General features: G+C 30.6%; 1 protein-coding gene across 1 annotated transcript in view; it reads right to left on the bottom strand.

The window, feature by feature from the left end:
* The window catches only part of LOC124369226 (putative tyrosine-protein kinase Wsck), a 45682-nt gene that overhangs the window by 16216 nt on the left and 9606 nt on the right, over positions 1 to 19860 (bottom strand). The window contains exons 4-8 of the mRNA XM_046827100.1: positions 18571 to 18870; positions 16772 to 16992; positions 12674 to 12884; positions 9844 to 10025; positions 8133 to 8349 (exon numbers count right to left, since the gene is read on the bottom strand). Of these exons, the coding sequence (XP_046683056.1) occupies positions 8133 to 8349; positions 9844 to 10025; positions 12674 to 12884; positions 16772 to 16992; positions 18571 to 18870 (1131 nt within the window). The remainder of the gene's footprint in view (positions 1 to 8132; positions 8350 to 9843; positions 10026 to 12673; positions 12885 to 16771; positions 16993 to 18570; positions 18871 to 19860) is intronic.

Below are 19860 nucleotides of genomic sequence, written 5' to 3' on the forward strand. Positions count from 1 at the left end.
GAAAATAAGGACATGCAATTAATTTGGAATTCGGAATTTTCAATGTTAAACCAAACATTAGATCATTTTAAAAAGCTAGATTAACTTCAGAGCAATTCCGCAGTAATAAGTTTTGAAAATAAAAAGAAAGTAAACTATAAATCGTTTATAAGATATACATAACATACTCTGTTTGGCAGTGTGAAACAATAACAATGTCTTCCTATTTGTATTTATACATCTAAGGACAGAAGTGAACTTATTATTATATTAGCCTTCAATTTTTGGAATTATAGTTGTAAGTTCCTTAAACGACAGAACATTTATTGGAGTTTTATATGTTTACGTTAAATAGACACATTATTTACTGAGAACTTTGATGATTTCATAATTAATATAAATAATTTTTAAGTCTTTGACTGATTTGATGGTCTACTAGGTAGGCTTAGGGCATGACATTTTTCTTTGTTGATCAAATTACCTTGCAATAAGATGAAACCTTCTTGCAGGGTTTGTTCAAATAAGGGGCCAAATGTGACAGGAGTAATAGAAAAAGATAAAGAACTGTCTGTTCTCTTTGCCAAGAGAACTGTCATTGAGTGTGTTTGCCCAAACATATTTGCAATTAAGCTTACCGAATTTTTTTTATAAGCCTAACATTATTGTAAATAGATTTTGTAACTTAGTTTTAGTGACATTTTGTGAAACAAACTTCATTGGCTCAATGATTGGAACTCATTTTGTTCCATTAGTAAGTAATTTATAACTTAGTTGTTTTTACTTTTTTTTTAATTGGCACATTAAAATTTTATTTAATTTGATAATATAAAATTATTAGGGTTTGAAATTTTGATTTTATAGCTAATTAAATACAGAATTGAAATATTTTTGTTGCCACGATAAAGTTTTTATTATGTCTTATAGTTTTAAGGTTTTAAAGTTATTTTTTAACAATAAAACAAAATTTATAACCACAAGAAACACATTATTATTAAAATTATTAAATTGCTTTGATAAACTTTAAAGTCATCTATTAAATATAATTCTTAACATTTTGGTATCAGAAACATTACAATACCCTGAGTAGAAATTGGAAAACTAATTTGCTATACAAAAACATAAAAAAAATAAAGTAGTGTGCATGCGGCGGTTTTATGAGACTTGGGTGTAGCAGTTTTAAGAGATTATAATTTTTCTTTCGGGTTAAAAGGTTAATATATATATATATATATATATATATATATATATATATATATATATATATATATATATATATATATGCTAGAAGTATGCTCCACCATGTATAATGTAACAGGCTTCTCTGAGGTTCAATGCAAAATTTTAAGCCTATAGTTCATTTAATTATTGACAGATAGAACGAGAGACAATCATATGGCAAAGAAGTTTTTATATCCCCGGCAAAGAGAGGAGAAATTGTGTCAGCCCACTGGGTTAGATGCTTCAATGATGCTCATCAAAATTGCATGATTGGACATGGAACATCATAGAACTCATATTTGTCTATGAAGAAATCAAGCTTCATAAAAAATTTCCAATCTATAGATGAAATCTTTGTCAAGTTAAATTGCCACATGATCAATTTACATTTTTGTTCACTAAATTCAGTTTCATATCAGTGTGTCATAATAAAAAGTTGCGGTGAAGTAGGGAGAGTACAAAATACAAGAATATGCTGAAATAAAATCATATCACCGACTTTTAACCCTGGAACTGGCCATAATTTGTCCAAAAATGGCAGGCACTTTTTGCGACTGTGTAAGGGTTTTTTTATTTTAATCACTGCTCATCTACTTTTCAAGATACAGGACTTTAAAAAATCAATGTTTTCAGAAATAAATCTAATTTACAAAAAAAGAATTAAATATTGAATAATTTTAATTTTACTAAAAAAAAATAAAAAAGGAGTAAACAATAAAATTATCTTCAAAGTATAGCACTCTCACCCCCAATGTGAAGTTTATTCAAATAAATCCAAAATATACATGTTTTGTTATATATCTAACTCACAAATTGTATACAAATATTTCAGTAAAAAAGTCTTTTGGTTCTTTTTAATAAAATATCTATAAAAACTGCAAAGATCTCTTATTGCACTATTTTATATATAATTATGACAGTTTGGATGAACTCAGATTGGATAGGTGTAGAAGAAGGAAAAAAATATATTTATAGAAGTTTATGGTATATACGATTTTATCTATGGCAACAATTGTTTAAACATTTTAACTGCAAATTTTAACTATGTTGCTCAAAATTTGGTGGAGATGACGTCTAATTTTACAGCTGAAGACCATGCAATATTTCTCTGTGGAAGCAATGACTGTGATCGAGTCAAGGATCATGAATTACTTGTAAATAGTTTTAAGTTAGATAAAATTGTAAATGTAGCATCTAAAACAAATGTACATATTCTAAGCATTCCATTCCGTTTTGATAGGCCTAAAGAAAAAACTTTGATATTCACTGTGTAAATGCAAAACTACATAAATGTATGTCAACATCTAATATCAGAGGTTTTATAGATTTGTCAACCATTCAGCCTAACTACTATACAAATCATGGCTTTCATTTTAATAGAAGAGGTTAAAGCTTTACTAGCTAAGTTGATAAAACAAAATGTGAACAAATACCATTGCTGTGCTCAGAGTAACACAAAACACACAAGACAATTCAACCACTCATAGAATCTCTAATATCCAGATCAACAACTCCATGAGCAATAAAAAACACATGTAGTCGCTTGTCAACACAACCTTCATTAATGTCACCACTGTCACCTTTTTTAGCAAATCAATTGCAGAAGAGCCCAGTAAAATAGAGCAGAGAAAAATAATATCAAAGTTTCAGTTTTACAAAAATAACAATACAACAAATACAAATAACATTAGCAATTTTCATGACAACATACAGCACCTGCCCTCATCAACTGAAAGTTTACATGATTTTTCTCAAGATAGTAGGCATACTAAGGCAAGGAGCTGTCAATCATCATCCAAGTTTTCTATTTTTCATCAAATGTTCAACATTTGTCATCCCACTTAAATATGTTAAATATAAATTTAGAGGAAATACAACCAGATATCTTAGCACTAACTGAACATAAATTGACAGCAGCAGAATTGGTTGGGTTACACATTCCTCAGTACAACATTTTGCTCGTCTTTTGTGAGATCTCATTCATCTGGAGGTGGAGTGCTAATATTGGCTAAAGAGCATATACATTTCAGATGTATTAAATTACCAGCATTTGAAGCTCTCTTAGGAGAAAAAGAATTTGAGTGCTGCCTGTCTGAAATAACATAGATCAATTTTTCTTTTGTATTGGCAGTTTTATATAGATCACCCCAAACACTGTCTAGTAGACAAATTTTTAAATAACTTAGATATATTGTGTAATATACTATGTCATAAATTCAAAAATGTGATTTTGGCTGGAGATATAAACATAAACGTATTAAAAAAGATATAATTTACACTAAATTTAGTAATATATTAAAAGTGTATAATATGACATATTTGGTGGACTTCCCAACTAGAGTTACAGCTGATTCTCAGACAGCCATAGATAACTTTATTACGAATATAGATTGTACAAAATTAAATATATCAGGTATCATAACTCAAATATCCGATCATGATGGTCAACTTCTAGAATTTTTAGAATTAAATTGTGTTGATTCAAGTAAAATGAATATAAAAAAACTATGCAGAAGATTTACTTTAAATAACACTGAAACATTTTTGCGAGATATAGCAAAGGAGACATGGATAGAAGTTTATCAATCACCGGTAGATATGAAATATCAACAATTTCATAGTATTTTTTTAGTTATATTTTCGAAATACATTTTCCTAAAATTAGTCAAACTGTAAAACATTTCTTAGGACAAAAATGGATTACAGATGATGTACAAATCAAAAAGAATGAATTAGTTGAACTTGAGAAACAATTTAGAATTTCCAAAAACACAAATTTGAAGTTAGTCATAAAAAGAAAAGAAAAATGTACTGAAAAGAGTGCATGAATAGAAATAAACAAAAATACTTCGATGATTTAAAATTTTATACTCTGACAACAAACCAAAAACAACTTGGAAAATAATTAAATATGAGGTAAATAAACAATCCAATGTAAATCATAATAAAAGTATTATTGCAAATGGAAAATTAATAACTAATTCCTGTTACCGTAGGAAACACTTTTAATGATTTTTTTGTGACAGCCGTTGACTTGCTAGTATTACCTAACATACCTCAGCTCAACTCTATTTATTATACCAATAGTGAGCACATGACCTGTGTCGGCCATGTTTCAGATTTCAACCGGTGTCTGAGTATCAGTTAAAAAACAATTGTTTTGTCATTTAAAAACTAAGTTTTCTGTGGGGCACGATGATTATACCAATTGATATTGTGAAAAAAATCTGTTAACTTTATTTTAAAACCTCTTGTCCTTGTAATCAATTCTTCTTTAAATTTCAGGAATATTTCCTGATATTTTAAAAGTTGCCAAAGTGATTCCTCTCTTTAAAAAAGGTAATGTGACTGATCCAGCATGCTATAGGCCAGTGTCATTGCTCCCAATTTTTTCTAAAATATTCGAAAAAGTGGTTTATGATCAGCTTTTAAAACACCTAGAGTCTAATGAACTGTTGGACAAACAACAACATGGCTTTTCGTCGTGGGAAAATCAACAATAACGGCCGGTATAGAATTTATCCAGTCCATTATTGACTCAATTGATAAAAGAGAAAAAGTAATTGGGATATTTTTAGATCTTACCAGAGCATTTGATAGTGTCAGTCATGTAAAGTTAATAAGGAAATTAAAACAGCTTCGGTATATATGGAAAGGAGCAAAATGTGGTTTGATTTCCTATTTAACAAATAGAAAAACAATATGTAGAAATAGAAGAAACCATTTTTTCACACAATAAAAATCATTATGTGTGAGGGCACATAGATCACAGCTGCAGACACTACGGCATGGTGTGCCCCAGGGGTCTATCCTGGGTCCTCTATTGTTTTTATGTTATATAGGAGGTTTGCCAGGGGTGATGGAGGGGTTGGATGGTGGCGTGTGTCTGTATGCTGATGATTCAAAATGTTTTGTTTTCTGGTCAGAAGCTTGAGAATATTGAATCTCGTCATATATTGGTCTAAGTAGGATTAAGGATTTTTTTTGACAAAAATAATCTTTTATTAAATTCAGATAAATCTAATTATATTTCTTTTTCTACAAAGCAATCCAGATCAAATTTAAACTGTGACATTTTTCTAGACAATGACAGACTTAAACAAGTAGACCACACAAAGTTTTTAGGACTTATAATAGATAAAAATTTAGCTTGGGATAAAACATGTAAGAATCATGTTACTAAGAAGATGTCTACTGGTCTATATGCACTGCGACAAATGGCAAAAATTAGTAATTTACATACACTTAAATTAATATATTTCTCTTTGATTCATTCACATTTAGCTTACGGAATAAGCATTTATGGAGCAACAACAATAAGTAATTTAGATAGGCTTTTGGTCCTACAAAAAAAAATCTTTGAGAATCATGAAAAATTTAAGATATACAGATTTTGTTTTAAACATATTTTTTCTGAACTTGGAATTCTGACAGTATATGGTTTATACATATTTGAATCAATAATTTATGTAATAAAACAATTTTTTTGATCCGATACTACAAACCAATAAACATACATATAATACCCGTTTTAAGAGACATGTCGATCAACACAATCTTGAATTTTACAAAAAGAAAACATATTACAGAGGTGTTAGATATCTACATAATTTACCAACAAAATTTATAATGGAAACAAATCTGTTAAAATTTAAAAAAGAAGTCAAAGATTACTTAACTAATTTGTCTCTATATTCTTTTGAGGAATATTTCAATACAAAAAACCAATTAATTCATTTAAAGAAGAATTGGAAGATAAATTGTGAAGATGTTACGATTGTATTTTTTTACTTATATTTTTAAAATTAATATTAGTATTTAGTTTCATTGTAGTGACGCTATTCTTTGTACCTTGTACATATTACAGAATAAAGTAGTTTGACTATTGACTATTGACTATTTTTTGCAAAATGTAAAAGCTGTGAAATAAAGGCCTAGATGTTTTAGGTAACAATTTTGTTTTCATCAAAAGATTATTTACAGGCTTATAGAAAGTAAATTTATATAAGTTTACAACAATGTATTTTTATTATTTTCAAAGTTTGTAGGATCAGGCACAATTCATTCATTAGGCAATGGTTTATCCAAGTCAGATAAAACTTCATCCATATCTACCAAACTAAAATTATCTTCTGATTTACTAACCGGTACATTCCTACTACTATTCAAATTAACACTCATTGCAATAAAAATATTTATTCTGTATGAACATAGGCAAACCTGCAGGTAAAATATGACACAAACTTCTACATTTTTCACTTCAATAATTTATAAAACACTACACATCTGTTTATTTATACACACTAAACAATTAAAAATGTAAAAGATACAAATAAATAGCAAACAATACACTAGTATTGGCAAATGGTGTAATAAAAACCGAGAAATCACTATGGCAACCACATCATGCGTAATTCTTATCTAATAGGTGAGTCGGTGATTGTGCAACAGATCAAAAATAAAACAATAGTTTTTTTTAAGTCATCTTAAGTGACAATATTGTTGCTTGAAGTTCTTCTTTGTTTTCATATAATTTTCACTACTTCCAGACAACGATGGAGTATAAATTTTAATGAAGCTCTTTTTAACGCATTAGGCATTTTAGGATTTTACAAAACATAACCATTTCAAACAACAATAAACATTTATTTGCTTACAGGCTATTGAAACAATGTTTATGAAAGCCAAGAATACGATAAACCTTTTCAATAACGAGACCCATGATCATGTAGAACATAAACTCTTGGTAGGGAATATTGACAAACAAATGGTAATTTTTACGTGTTCAGCAATTATGTGTACAAATCGAAATGTGAACGTGTTCAAGTTAAAGATTTTTTAATGGAAAATTTAATAGAGCTATAGAATGTTTTACAGTATAATATGATACCTTGGATCTTTATCCTTAAATTTACATATGTTTTAGTTTAAACAAAGTAAAAATACGGTTAAGTCACCATAAATTTTATTGTGTTGAATGTTGTGATAGTTAGGCTACATACGTTAATATGTCACATATTTTAATTTCTTTATGAATATGCTGAGTTTGTTTACAAATTTATTTATCTTGATATTTTCTCATTGCTGTCATGGTTACCCATGAGACCAATGTAAACATTTTTGCTAATACTGAGCCAAATCCAATGGCGTGACACGCACTATAATCAAACTCAGTGTTCCTCGTATAGAAATGAAGCTTCATGCACAATTTCAAACCTATAGGTTAGTTAGTTCTCAAGGTATCATACAGACAGACAGACAGAGGATGAATTGTTTCCAGCCCCATGAGTGATAGGCTTCGCTTAAGTTCAGCCAATTAAACTTACTACCTATTCAATATTAAAATAACAAAACACCATACAAAAAGAAGTTTTACTCTTTTTCTAAAACTAATGCTGGATGTGTGCTTTTTGCTTTAAAATTGACAACTTAGTGAAATTATTTACTTCACAGCATAGTACTTAAACACAATTTTTCATAAGGGCGTAACTTTGCATAAAAGTAAAAATAGACAGCTTGGGTCATATTCTTTGTAAATGGCATACAAAGTACTTCTGAGATAAGGATATGGTTATTGGACAATACTTTATATCCACTTTCAGATAATTAGAATTAAGCTTAAAACAGCAGTGTTAAAGCCCTGAAATTAGAGAGTATTACAAGTAGTATTAATATCAAAGAAATAACTCAAATTCATATGAAATTGCATGGTATTTAGTTGAACAGATCTTAAGATTTCAATACTTCAGTAGTTGGTACAGAATTATGTATGGTCGGTGAGGAGAAACTCCTAATAGAGTCAGCCCTTTCTTGTTGAATACCTATGACGTGGTGGAGCTCTAATAATTTTAAAATATAAATATGCATATGACCCAAACTGTGATGCTAAGAGTACGATCAAGGATACCAGTTCCATTGAGAGTTAAGTACATTACCTAAAATGGCGTAAATGGCAACATCTGTTGACTGGCTCTTGCGTTGAACTGTGCCTCGATAAATGGTGCCAAAACTACCCTCACTCAGCACTTCAGGCCAGATATCAAGAAAATTGCGTGGAATGTTCCATATTCGCTGGTGCAGCATATCATAATAGTCCACTTTCCGCTCTTCCTCCTCAGGCAAGTATTCATCATATACAAACGCACTGTTCTCCTATAAAATAATTTCTGAATATCACTATATTAATCAGTGAAGTGGCTAAATACTCATGTTTGAGAGAAGAATAAATATTAAATTAGTTATGGTGTGTACAAGAAAATATCCCTTCCGACTCAGTTGGAAGAAGGATTGATTTCACATGAGGCTATTGTCTTGAATATATATTATTAGTTTAGATGTTTGATTCACACAACACTGATGGGACAATATCCCTCAATATTTGCATGTTAATATAATTGTAACACTCTCAAACATTTAGAAAGTCCATAATCTTTTAACCTTAATGGAAAAAATGTTTACAACAATTTAAGTTTCTTAATAAAAACACAGACTTGATTTAATTACAATTAATCCGAAATTATGTTTGTAAACATATTTACTGATAACGGTTTAATTGTATACTTCTATAACTTTAAATGGCCAACATTTTGTAATCTGAAGAGTTATCAGAAAATAAGTAGGCATAATTGTTGCTTGAAATTACTTGACAATTAATGGAAAGTGTCAATTTTGATTTATTTTGTGAAATACTCTAAATAAAAATTTTGCTCAAATTTGAATTACTGCCATATTGAAACATTTTATTGCTTAAAACTAGCTAATGAACTCATTCAAACTATATAATAAATCCAAAAACAAAAACACCATCTAAACGGTATTATGTTTTTGTTTTAAGTAGAGCAAACGACTAGTCTTCCCTGCCCATCACACAACACAATACAGCAAGAAACCCTCATATATTGGCCGCAAAATTATCAACTCCATACCAGATCATATAAAAACTGCTCCAATTAAAAAAATAAAGAAAATACTCTGGGAATTTCTGAAAGAACGGCCAGTCTACTCAATTAAGGAATTCCTGGATCAACCTACATGAAGAAAAACTGAAAATGTTACACACTAAGAATTCCTCTTTTATTACTTATTGTGACACCATTGTATTTTTTTAAGAAATTACAAATACAGATGAAAATTTCTGATAGTGCAAAACTGATAAATTAACATAAAACTATACCTATTTAAATATAAAAAATATGTTTGTAAACATGATTACAGGACATATCAGGTGATATTTTTTTTTTCTTTTGTGAGTGCCCAGCTCACATTGGCTTCTCCAAATGTGATATACTTCATTTTAAGCTAGTTACAGTTAGAAACCAAGCACACAGTACATATGAGTAGAGAGATAGATTATATGGTTGTATATCGTATAAGTCACACATAGATAGGTGATAAATAGTGAGAGAACATACATGTGTGGGGAAACAATAGAGGACAGAAGGGGGAGTGACAAGTATTTTCTCAAATCTCTATCTTGCATTGCTGAAGGTGGTAACATTGGAACTGATTGGGAGCCACTTGTGTTGACCTCAAAAAACAAGGATACGTATAATGAAAGGTGTATATAAGGAGATATCTTACTTTTCAGTTTTGATAAAATTTAAAGTTTATTGAAGTGAAAGAAAAATTATCCTAATGTTTACTGACCACTTCAGTTACTGCTCCTCGTATATTGAGTTCTTGCTGGTCCCGTCTTCTGTAATGGTGGCCTCCATACTTTCTCCGGATCAACAGAAATACTACAATAGACATCACCAGTAATAACCCACCGATGACTATAGCAATTTTCAAGAATGTCAATAATCCTTCACTTACACCATCTTCTTCATCTACAAAACAGGACAGGCATTAAAAGAAAATTCAATTACAATCCGTCAATCATTCAATTACAATGAATATACACAGACTGACAAACAATTTATTTCAAATCTGTATATAGTCCACGAAAGTGAAATAATGTTTCTGTAAATATTTCTTTTAATTACAATCACAATTTATTCTAAGCTTGTTGACACTTGCCCACTTCACTGCCACTGAGTGACTTACTCCTAAAATAAATTCTAAGTAGGAATATTTCTTATTTAAAATTCACGTACCAAACAAAATTATAAGTATTAATACTATTGATCAGCAACGTGGTCTAAGATGTAAAAAAGATGTAAAACTCACAGTACACATTAAAAACTATGCATTACATGAAATCATTACATCACCGATATATTAGTGGTTGAGTTTAAATGGTATAGTTACTATCCATAACTGTTGGATTGTTTCTTGGGCAGTACAATCATCAACAATACACCACTGTCTTGTTACTAAAGCGTTAAGAAAAGACAACAATATCTTAGCTGCTGGTGCCTAGGGATTTTCATATTGACACCAGCAACAACATAGCATCTCCCTGGCAATATTCACGTAATTCTTTAGTGACCATCAGGCCTGGAGTCCAAAGGATTAACCCTCTAACCACCATGCCTGAGATATATTGTTCGACTTCAGTTTTATGAATAACTGCCTCGCCCGAGATATGTCGTGCAACTGTAGTTTTGTGAACAAACGCCGCACCAAGTATACTTGTTTTCATATAATCAGCTGTTTTATTTTTGTTGTATCAGCTGTTATTTTGTGTTACTTGGTGTTTTATTATGTTAAAAATGTCCATAAGATAGCTGCACCAGTTAGTGGTGCAATCTTGTGGACATTACTCAAACTACTTGGACGCCACATGCTATGCATCATAGACGAGGGAATGGTTACGTTGATATTTTACAAGATGTTTCCAATGTTTATTTGTAGATAGATATTTTTTATACTCTATTTATTAAACTTTAAATAAAGTGTTTAACATGTTATGTCAAAAACTCCTAAAAGTGGGAAAAATATTCGGCACTGGGAGGTCTTAGTATCTAACTAAGACTGACACTCGAGTGTCGCCGCAAATCCAGGTACGTGGTGGGTTAAGAAATACACTTATTTATGGTAATGAAGTAGTAGTATATAACTTTGCAATGTTTAATGGTATATTGTACTACTATTAATTAGTATGACAATGAATATTAATCTGTATATTATTTATCAATTACAACTAGAAACTGAGCAAACTTCTAATTACATTTAAATCCTATAAGGGCTTCTGCATGAATTTTGGAGTTACAGGACACAACACTATACGTTGCAACGAGTCCAGAGAGGATACATTCCTTTATTCAACTCTTTTCTCCGCTCCCTCCAATACTATTTGTTATCAATTTATTGTAGATTTTTATTTGTAGTCAGAACTTTTTTAAATTTTCTACAATGTTTTACAGCTTTTATCTATCATCAATTTTAGTCCCTTGTTACAAAAAACTTTTAATATTTACCTGTTTAATGTTATAATCAACATTTAAGATTAGTCTAAATCACATTGTACATTATATTTTTAGTACACCATATTTGATGTAGTTTGTTATAATATTGAACCCAAACAAAGCTAAATAAATGTTTTAATACAGATATTTATTTTCATGTCTTTATAACAATTATTATAAATCAACAATTGTAAATAACTGTAAATTTGTAAGTCTTTTAACTTAGCCACGTTGTAACTAAACAAATCTACAGATAACGTAGCTATGGTGTGAAGGGTTCATTCAATGTGAATATAAGTTCAGCTGCAGTTCACTTTCTTCAAAGAGTTTTTTGAGCTTCTTCTTTGCCAACAATTTTTGGATCTCTTCAAATTAAATGACATCAGATTCTAGGAGTCAAGTCTCTGACAGCGTCAAAATATCGTTCAGATTTCTTTAACAGGAAGGTGAACTGGAGCTAAATTCAACATCCATATTAAACCAAATCTGATATAAGAGACACCATGAGATGTAACGAAATAAATATGACATTTCATGGCAACAGAACTATTAGCTAGAACTGCTCCACGGCTATCGCAAACTCATTGCAACGGTTCCGTATCTGGGATGGTTTGGCACTCATCTAGCAATCAGCTGTGTAATACCCACAATGTTTATGATACAATCAGAGAGCAAGCTGTATGAAGGCACATTTCCATATGCCACTTTCTCATCCTACACATCAACATACAAATGAGTACTGCCCCTGTAATTATATCCTGGTGTGATTTTTTCAGACATTTTGTTCTGAGTACACTTTTTAGTCATAGATACAAGACTGACCAACTTTTGAATTTAGTTTTTGTGAGACAAATGACATAACCCTAAACTATGGAGACTTTATCAGGAGATTAAAAGTAGTAACAATAATCAATGTGGAGTAAAAAAGTCTCTTGTTTAGCTCTGGATTACGATAATGCAAATTATTCTATTGTTTTGTAGGTGTAATCAATATTATTATATGTTACAATGAAACATTTATAGTACATATAATAATACTGAATTATTCTAATCGCATTATGTGAATCAATATTATAATAAAACAATCTTTACTACAAAAATTACTAGAAACATGCAGATGGTCTAACCTGGTGGTGCATAAAGCAAAATTACGCCATTATGGGAAGGAGAAGCAGATGAATAACTGGTCTTGGTAAGCCCTTGAAAACTGCTGACAATACCCAAACTGACATGATACTGATCCTTAGATGCCAAAGGTACGTTGTACCAGCTCTTGTCACTGTCACAACTATAGCGCTTGCCGTCTCCCACCACAAACTCTGTCTCGTTCAATACGTCCTGCAATCATATGATCCAACTGAACTTTTATATTGTTATCATGGCAAAATGTTATTAAATATTGAATTTTTAGTTCACCTTAATTAAGATATTTTTTCTTTTTAGTGCTTTCAGAACTGAATTTAATATATTAAGAAATAAGATTTACACCACACATTTGTTTCATATTCTTTTTTTTAATCCCATGTAAGATGACTATGATTTTGAACCTTGATTTTACTGATTTGATCTATATGATAAGATCCAAAAATGTAGTACAGGATAGTGATGGGATGAAGCCGAACGTCGAATCTCAAATCCACCTCTCGAGAGGATTTGAGAATCGATCAACGGGATTCGACATTAGAATCTGCTGTATCATTAATTATTGGCTGATTGACAGTACACAAATTACAATCACTTGAACGTGTTTATGCTCTACTTTGAACTAATAAAATCGTAAATAAATAACCTAATTAACCCTCTCCCGGTCACATTAATTTCAGGCGCTCACGGCAGAACGAGACCTATTAATTCGCGGCGGCGCGTTACGGTGAGCGCTCAGCGGCCTATAAAATATTCTACGACATCAGAACCAACAGGCAAAGTGTGAGATGGCCCAAAATCACTGTAAAATAAATTTGGTTCTGTGTAAGTTATTGTGCGAGACCAGGGAGGGGGCACACGGCCGCATGTTTGTCGGTGACAACTAGTCGTCGGCTCGCCAGGCTCAAGGTCGGCAACATCGTTTGACTCACCAGCACTCTCCGAATCACTTTGTTCAGTCAGTAATATATTATCGTCAACATCATTCAAATCACCAACACTTGATGCATCACTAACATCACTAATATCACTATTACTACACACCTCCCGATCAATCTCACTGTTGCGAAGCGAACACCTAAAATCAGCCATATTTACCACTCAACTACTGCCAAAATAATAGATAATAATTCATTGTAATGGTTTCAATACTAAGAAGTAGGACTCCGTATAGGCTAGAAACTGTAATAGTTCAAATTAATGCCGATGGGAGGCAGCACCAGACGGACACAGTTGGTAATGTAGATCGTGGCGATTCGTGGCGTTTGACCTTCAGTGGCTCGGAACAGTGCGTGGCGATTCATGGCTTGTGACCGGGAGAGGGTTAAATAATTATCATACTCTTATAAATAATATTTTACTTGCAGAGAGTATTTTCTATATTCGTGTTGAGCAGCACCGTAAGTGCTGTATACTACATATGAAAACCTGTGGATAGGTAACTTAATCAACAAATTATCATACTTTTGTAATAATATTTTGTTTGTTATATTTTCTATATTTATGTTTGCCCAATGATGTGAAACGGCTGTGTTTATTCACGGAATATAGTTGTTCATCATTAAGCAAATTACTGATCGCAAAAACGGTTTTATCGTAGTTTGTGAAGCCCCATAAATAGATAACCTAATAAACAAATTACTGTTTTATAAATTATAAAATACTTTCAGTACTTTACTTTCAGTAAGTATTTATGATTAATTCAAATGAAAATCAAAACTGTTTATCACCTTTTACATTTTAACATGCATAACATCATCAATACAAAATGTATTTCAACAATTGTACAGAGAAAAAACAATTATCTAAAAAAAATATTAACAAAGTATCTTATTTACTTACATCCAAAATATTAATGTATATAAGGTCAGTCTTAATGGCTTAATCCTAAAAATACTTTAAAGAAGTTCAATAAAATTAAAATTCAAATAATAATGTTTTCAAAGTTTAGACATAACTCACTAACAATACGCTCAATTTAAACTAATACATTATATATATATATATATATATATATATATATATATATATCATAAAAAATTTTTGAATCAATTACATCTTAAATTTATTTTTACGTTAATTTCTTCTCAGATTTTTAATCTTCTTCTAACACTAATAAAATTATCTTTATTTCTTGTCATAATTATGAGTATCAGCATTTTTTTTTTATGGATTTACTTCTAAAAAATATACAACTTGAAACATATACCATCTGAATACTGTCAGCATATTATGTGTCAAGAACAAATTTTAACATGATGTATTACTGTAGTGTGTACTTTAACAATAATCCTCTTTCGAAATTTTGAAAACTCATTGTAAGTGCTTATTGTATGTGTTACCTCATAATAACAAACAGAAGGAAAGAAAAGAGAAAAATAGACTTCTCTAAATGCACTAGAATCTAAAGAACAAGATAACCTTCTTAATAAAAAATAATGTTGATTATAATTTAGAACGCACACAATCTATATGTTTTACTCAATTAAGTTTATCATCTATATATAACCCTTAAATATTACATGAATTTTAAGAAACTAATGTAGTACCATAAATAGGAATAGTAACAGTAGTTTGTATAGCAACAAAAAACAAAATCTGTTTTGTCCATATCTAAATAAAAATGGTTTTTTATTAAAAGGTCTAATTCTGTGATGATTCTAAAAATTTTATAAAAATTTCCTCAGTCTGTTGAAGACTTTTATCCAAACACAAACCAGATTTATCATCAGAATACATAGAAACAAATTCATTATTTATAGAAATGGAAGGAAAATAATTTAAGTAACAAATGTCAAATAACAAATATGTCAAAGTAACATATGTCAAATTAATGATCTTTGTCTAGCCACTAGATAGGAAATCAAATCCTCAACTGGAAAATCTAGTGGATGTTGTTAATATTTGAGGCAAAAAAAAAAAAAAAAAAAAAAACAAATCAAATCAGTCCTTATTTTCAAATATACAATAAATACAATTCCAAGCATACTGTACTGAAAATACTGCCACATGGGTGAGGGCGCTGCCCTTATTTAAAACAATTTTAACAGAAGGGACTTTTGTTTTATATATCCATACAATAAGCACAATTCAGCTCACACATCCAGTCTCACAGAATAAAACAGTTACGACAAAAAAAAAAAATAAATAAATAAATATCTAAGCAAGCGGTTGAACATGTTGTATATGCTGACACGATGGCAATGCAATTGAAAGTAGTTATGTCAAAATGTAATTAATAACGGTAAGTAGGAGTAAAGAGAGACAGCATTATCAGAGCCGACAATCGGCAGCCAGGTAGTAATTAGTCATTTGAACAGACCGGTTGGTCCCTTATCACTGGAGGCAAACGCCTGTATAATGAATTCACCTCATAGTATGCGTATGTCAGGTTCACAGTCTTCTCAATGACAAGGGGCCCACACACCACCCCCCCTCCCCGCAGCAGCCCTGGTAGAGTAGCAATGAGTGGTTTGACCGAGTACCGCCTCCCTATAGGTGTAGACCTATACCGTGCCTATAGGTGTAGACCATCACATTCCTGATATATAACTAATAGATCGTGAGAATATCTGATTCTATGAACAACTGATTTGATGAAAAACTGTTAGGTTTATTTAGAGTTACCTAGAGTATTGATTTCTGAATAACATTTAATGGATTGATGATGGTTTTGACGCCCCTCCCCACGCTATGATTCCAATATTTGAAATTTGTTCAGATTTTCATGGCCTTTTACACAGAATAAGGAAAAAAGTCTTAAAAATACTGTATATACTCAAATTAGGTTCAAACGTTTATAAAAAAGTAAAAAAAATTGTAAAAACTGAAGTGTTTATATTTTTATACAAACATTTTTGTTTTATATGATAGGTCTAATATTCTTCAATTAATTAGAAAAAAATCAACAAATTTACAAAAATATGCTAGATAGTTATTTCACAACAGGTTTTTTCCCTCAAACCTTCAAATATGCAACAAAAAAACAAACAAGCATGTTATGCATATGACTTAGGATAATGGCCTAGTGTCACTCAAATGGTTAATACAGGAAAGTTATGAGAGTAAAATGTGTTATTTACCTTGGGACACAGCTCTGCAGTAATATAGTAAGTTAAATTGTCATTTTGTGATTCAATCCATGACTTGAGGCAGTTATCTTCAAAGAAGTTTCTTTCATCTGTTGATACAATTATTTTGTATCTAGTGACTGGTCCAAATTCATTAATCACTGGCTTCAACTTGACGGTTATAGTACTTTGACCTTTTTTTAAAACTTCTGGGGTGTCAGGTTGAGTTGGTTCTGAAAATAAAAACGTTTAAAATAAAATATGGAGTGAACATTAGTACTACTGGCATGGAGTCATATAATTCTCTACTGTAGCTCATTTGCAGACCGTTTTTAAATATGTATACACCTTGCATAAATACTAATATGTTGTAATTTGTTTATAGGTATACAGTGTTGAATATTAAAAAAATAATTATTATTATGTTTTGAGAATACAACAATTTATTCAACATTAGCATATGAAATATGTATACATTCGATGAAATAATGTTTCAAAAAACCATATCCTTTAATTTATTTCATAAAATCAAAAAATTAATTACAAACCATGAGGTTTTTAATAAAATATCACAACCGTTAAAGCCTATAAAACGATGTGTAAAAACGTTCTCACAATATGATGAAACCTGTAAATCCTATACAAGATGGAAAGAAGAAACGTCAAGGGAGCCGTCAGCTTCTGTCTCAAGATTCTATTGTTTCAGGAAAATTAAAATTGGTTTGCAAATTTTATTAGTGTTTCTGCATATAAACAAGGGAATGGAAACTAAGAAAGCTTTTCTTTCATGTAGAAAGAAAAGCGATATTGGTGTTGGCCATACTGATTGAAACAAATTTAAGTGAGAGATCTTTGAGGATATAGTAAGTACTCTCTTGTAGCAATAGGAAGCAATATTAGGGTCGGTGGGTTTTTCTGGTTGTGAGAGTCCCATTCACAAGTGATTTAATGTGTGCAACTTGACTGTGCATTAGCTTTTTCCATAGGATAAATTTTGATTAATTAAAATATTTTATATCATCCTCAAACTCTTCTCCCCCAAACTGGAAGAGAAGAAGAATCACAAAATTGTAAAACCAATATAATCTTCTTTTTTTATGATTTCGAAATTATTATGGCACCCATAGAAGAAATATCTTCCATGGCTTTTTCATGGAAGATATAGCAAAAAAGCAAAAGAATTCAGAAAAACAACACGAAACGTATAACACTTGAGAATGAGGAAGACCCAGATGACCCAGACTATGGTTATGGTGCATACTAATTATGTTCAATTTGGTATACACATTTGCATTGTTTAGTTTTAGGGCAGAGTAAAATTAAATGCTGGTTTTCCGAAAGTTTTTTTTTTTTTTTGTCATTTGGTACCATTATTTTGCAAACTATTAAACTGAATTTGACCAAACTTGTACACATTCTTTGTATTATCAATATAAACAATAATAAGAAGTATTATTTCATGAAAATAAAAAATTATACAAAAAATGTATCTAAAAAACATATTAAAAAATCAATAAAAAAGTTTGTGAGAAATATATGTTAAAAATCCTTATTATTGTTAACAGAGCAACAAACAAAATAGTGTTAAAGTTTTATTGTAGTATCTCTTTTAGTTTTTCAGAAAAGTGTACCTAAAAAAAGTAAATTTAACATGGGCGAGCTTGCCACTATCTGGTTCCCCTTAAGTTAAACATCCTGTTGGTTTAACATTTCATAAATTACTATGAATTTTATCTCACAATGTAGATGCTGCAATTAAGGCTGTACATAACACTGTACAACCATAAAGCATCCTTAATAAATAAAATTACCTGCAATGTGAGTCCAAACCAGTTCATAAATGAGTGGTCCCGTGCCAAATGAGTTGCCCACACAGATTGTGATGTTGTATCGAGTGGCAGGAGTCAAACCCAGCAACCTGGCTCGGGTGATCCCTACAGGATAGGTCCAGGACCGCGGACTCACAGGGGTCTGAGAGAACGTCTCCACCATAGTAGCTGTGATAGTCCAATCCCTCAAGGCACCATTGGGAGCTGATGGGGCCTCCCAGGTCAGTGATATCAAAGTCTCATCTGTCTGATTTATTATCAGTCTCTTTGGTGGCCCAGGCACTAGATTTAATCAAAATTTAATTCCCTTAATTTAAAGACCTTTAGTAAATAAGATATATAAAACATTAAGTCATAGATAATAATAGAAAAGTAATAACGTATACTAATTTTAATAAGATGTAAGTAATATGGTTAGTTATATCTTTTCAAAGTCTTGTATTTACGACCAAAGTTAAGTTTTTATTGTTAACAATATTTTTCAAGCATTTAAATAGATGATGCTGCTGTATAAAAATAGCATCTGTTAGGTAAACTTAAATAAAGAAAAGTGTTTATTGAAAACAACTGAAACTAATCATACCAAAGAATAACAGAGAGAAATATAGTAATAATAATAGAAAGAAATGTTTAAACATAAATATCAAACACAATCGAACAAACTGTATGTGTGCAGTGAAAGTAACATATGATTCACCTTTAAGAACAATAAAGAATAAATACATTAATGTATAAATAGTATAATTTTGTAACATAAAAATCATTTCCTTGTACTTTATTTTACAGCTTGAATATACCTTATGTTTAGACAGCCACCATATTCTAAATAAGTTTAGAAACGCTACATCAGTACATATATTACTTAAATGGTCAACACAATGGATTCTGACAATTTACTATAACTTTAAGGGCTTATTTTTGGATAGACAGCGTAGTTTGCCATTTTTTCTTCCTCACAAGAAAATTATGTCATTAGTTCAATACATAAATTTTATATTACTCCCATTTTGTTGGGCCAGTAGATGTATTTGGCAAAAAGTAATGTATGTAGGTATGTATTTGTATAAACTTATAGAATTTAAATACACAAATTAGTAAAAAATAAAAAAATTTAGAGAACAGTTACACTACAAAAAATAAATTTAAAAAGAGATACTTTATATTTTAATAATATAAAAACAAACAATTCATATAAATGCATGTATTTTCTTGTTGATGGGAGAAGACCGGGCGACTTAGCATTTGTTGGCTGACTCTGCTGTTCCCAACTGA

Source organism: Homalodisca vitripennis, chromosome X (genome assembly GCF_021130785.1).
Source record: "Homalodisca vitripennis isolate AUS2020 chromosome X, UT_GWSS_2.1, whole genome shotgun sequence".
In the NCBI taxonomy this organism is placed as follows: domain Eukaryota; kingdom Metazoa; phylum Arthropoda; class Insecta; order Hemiptera; family Cicadellidae; genus Homalodisca; species Homalodisca vitripennis.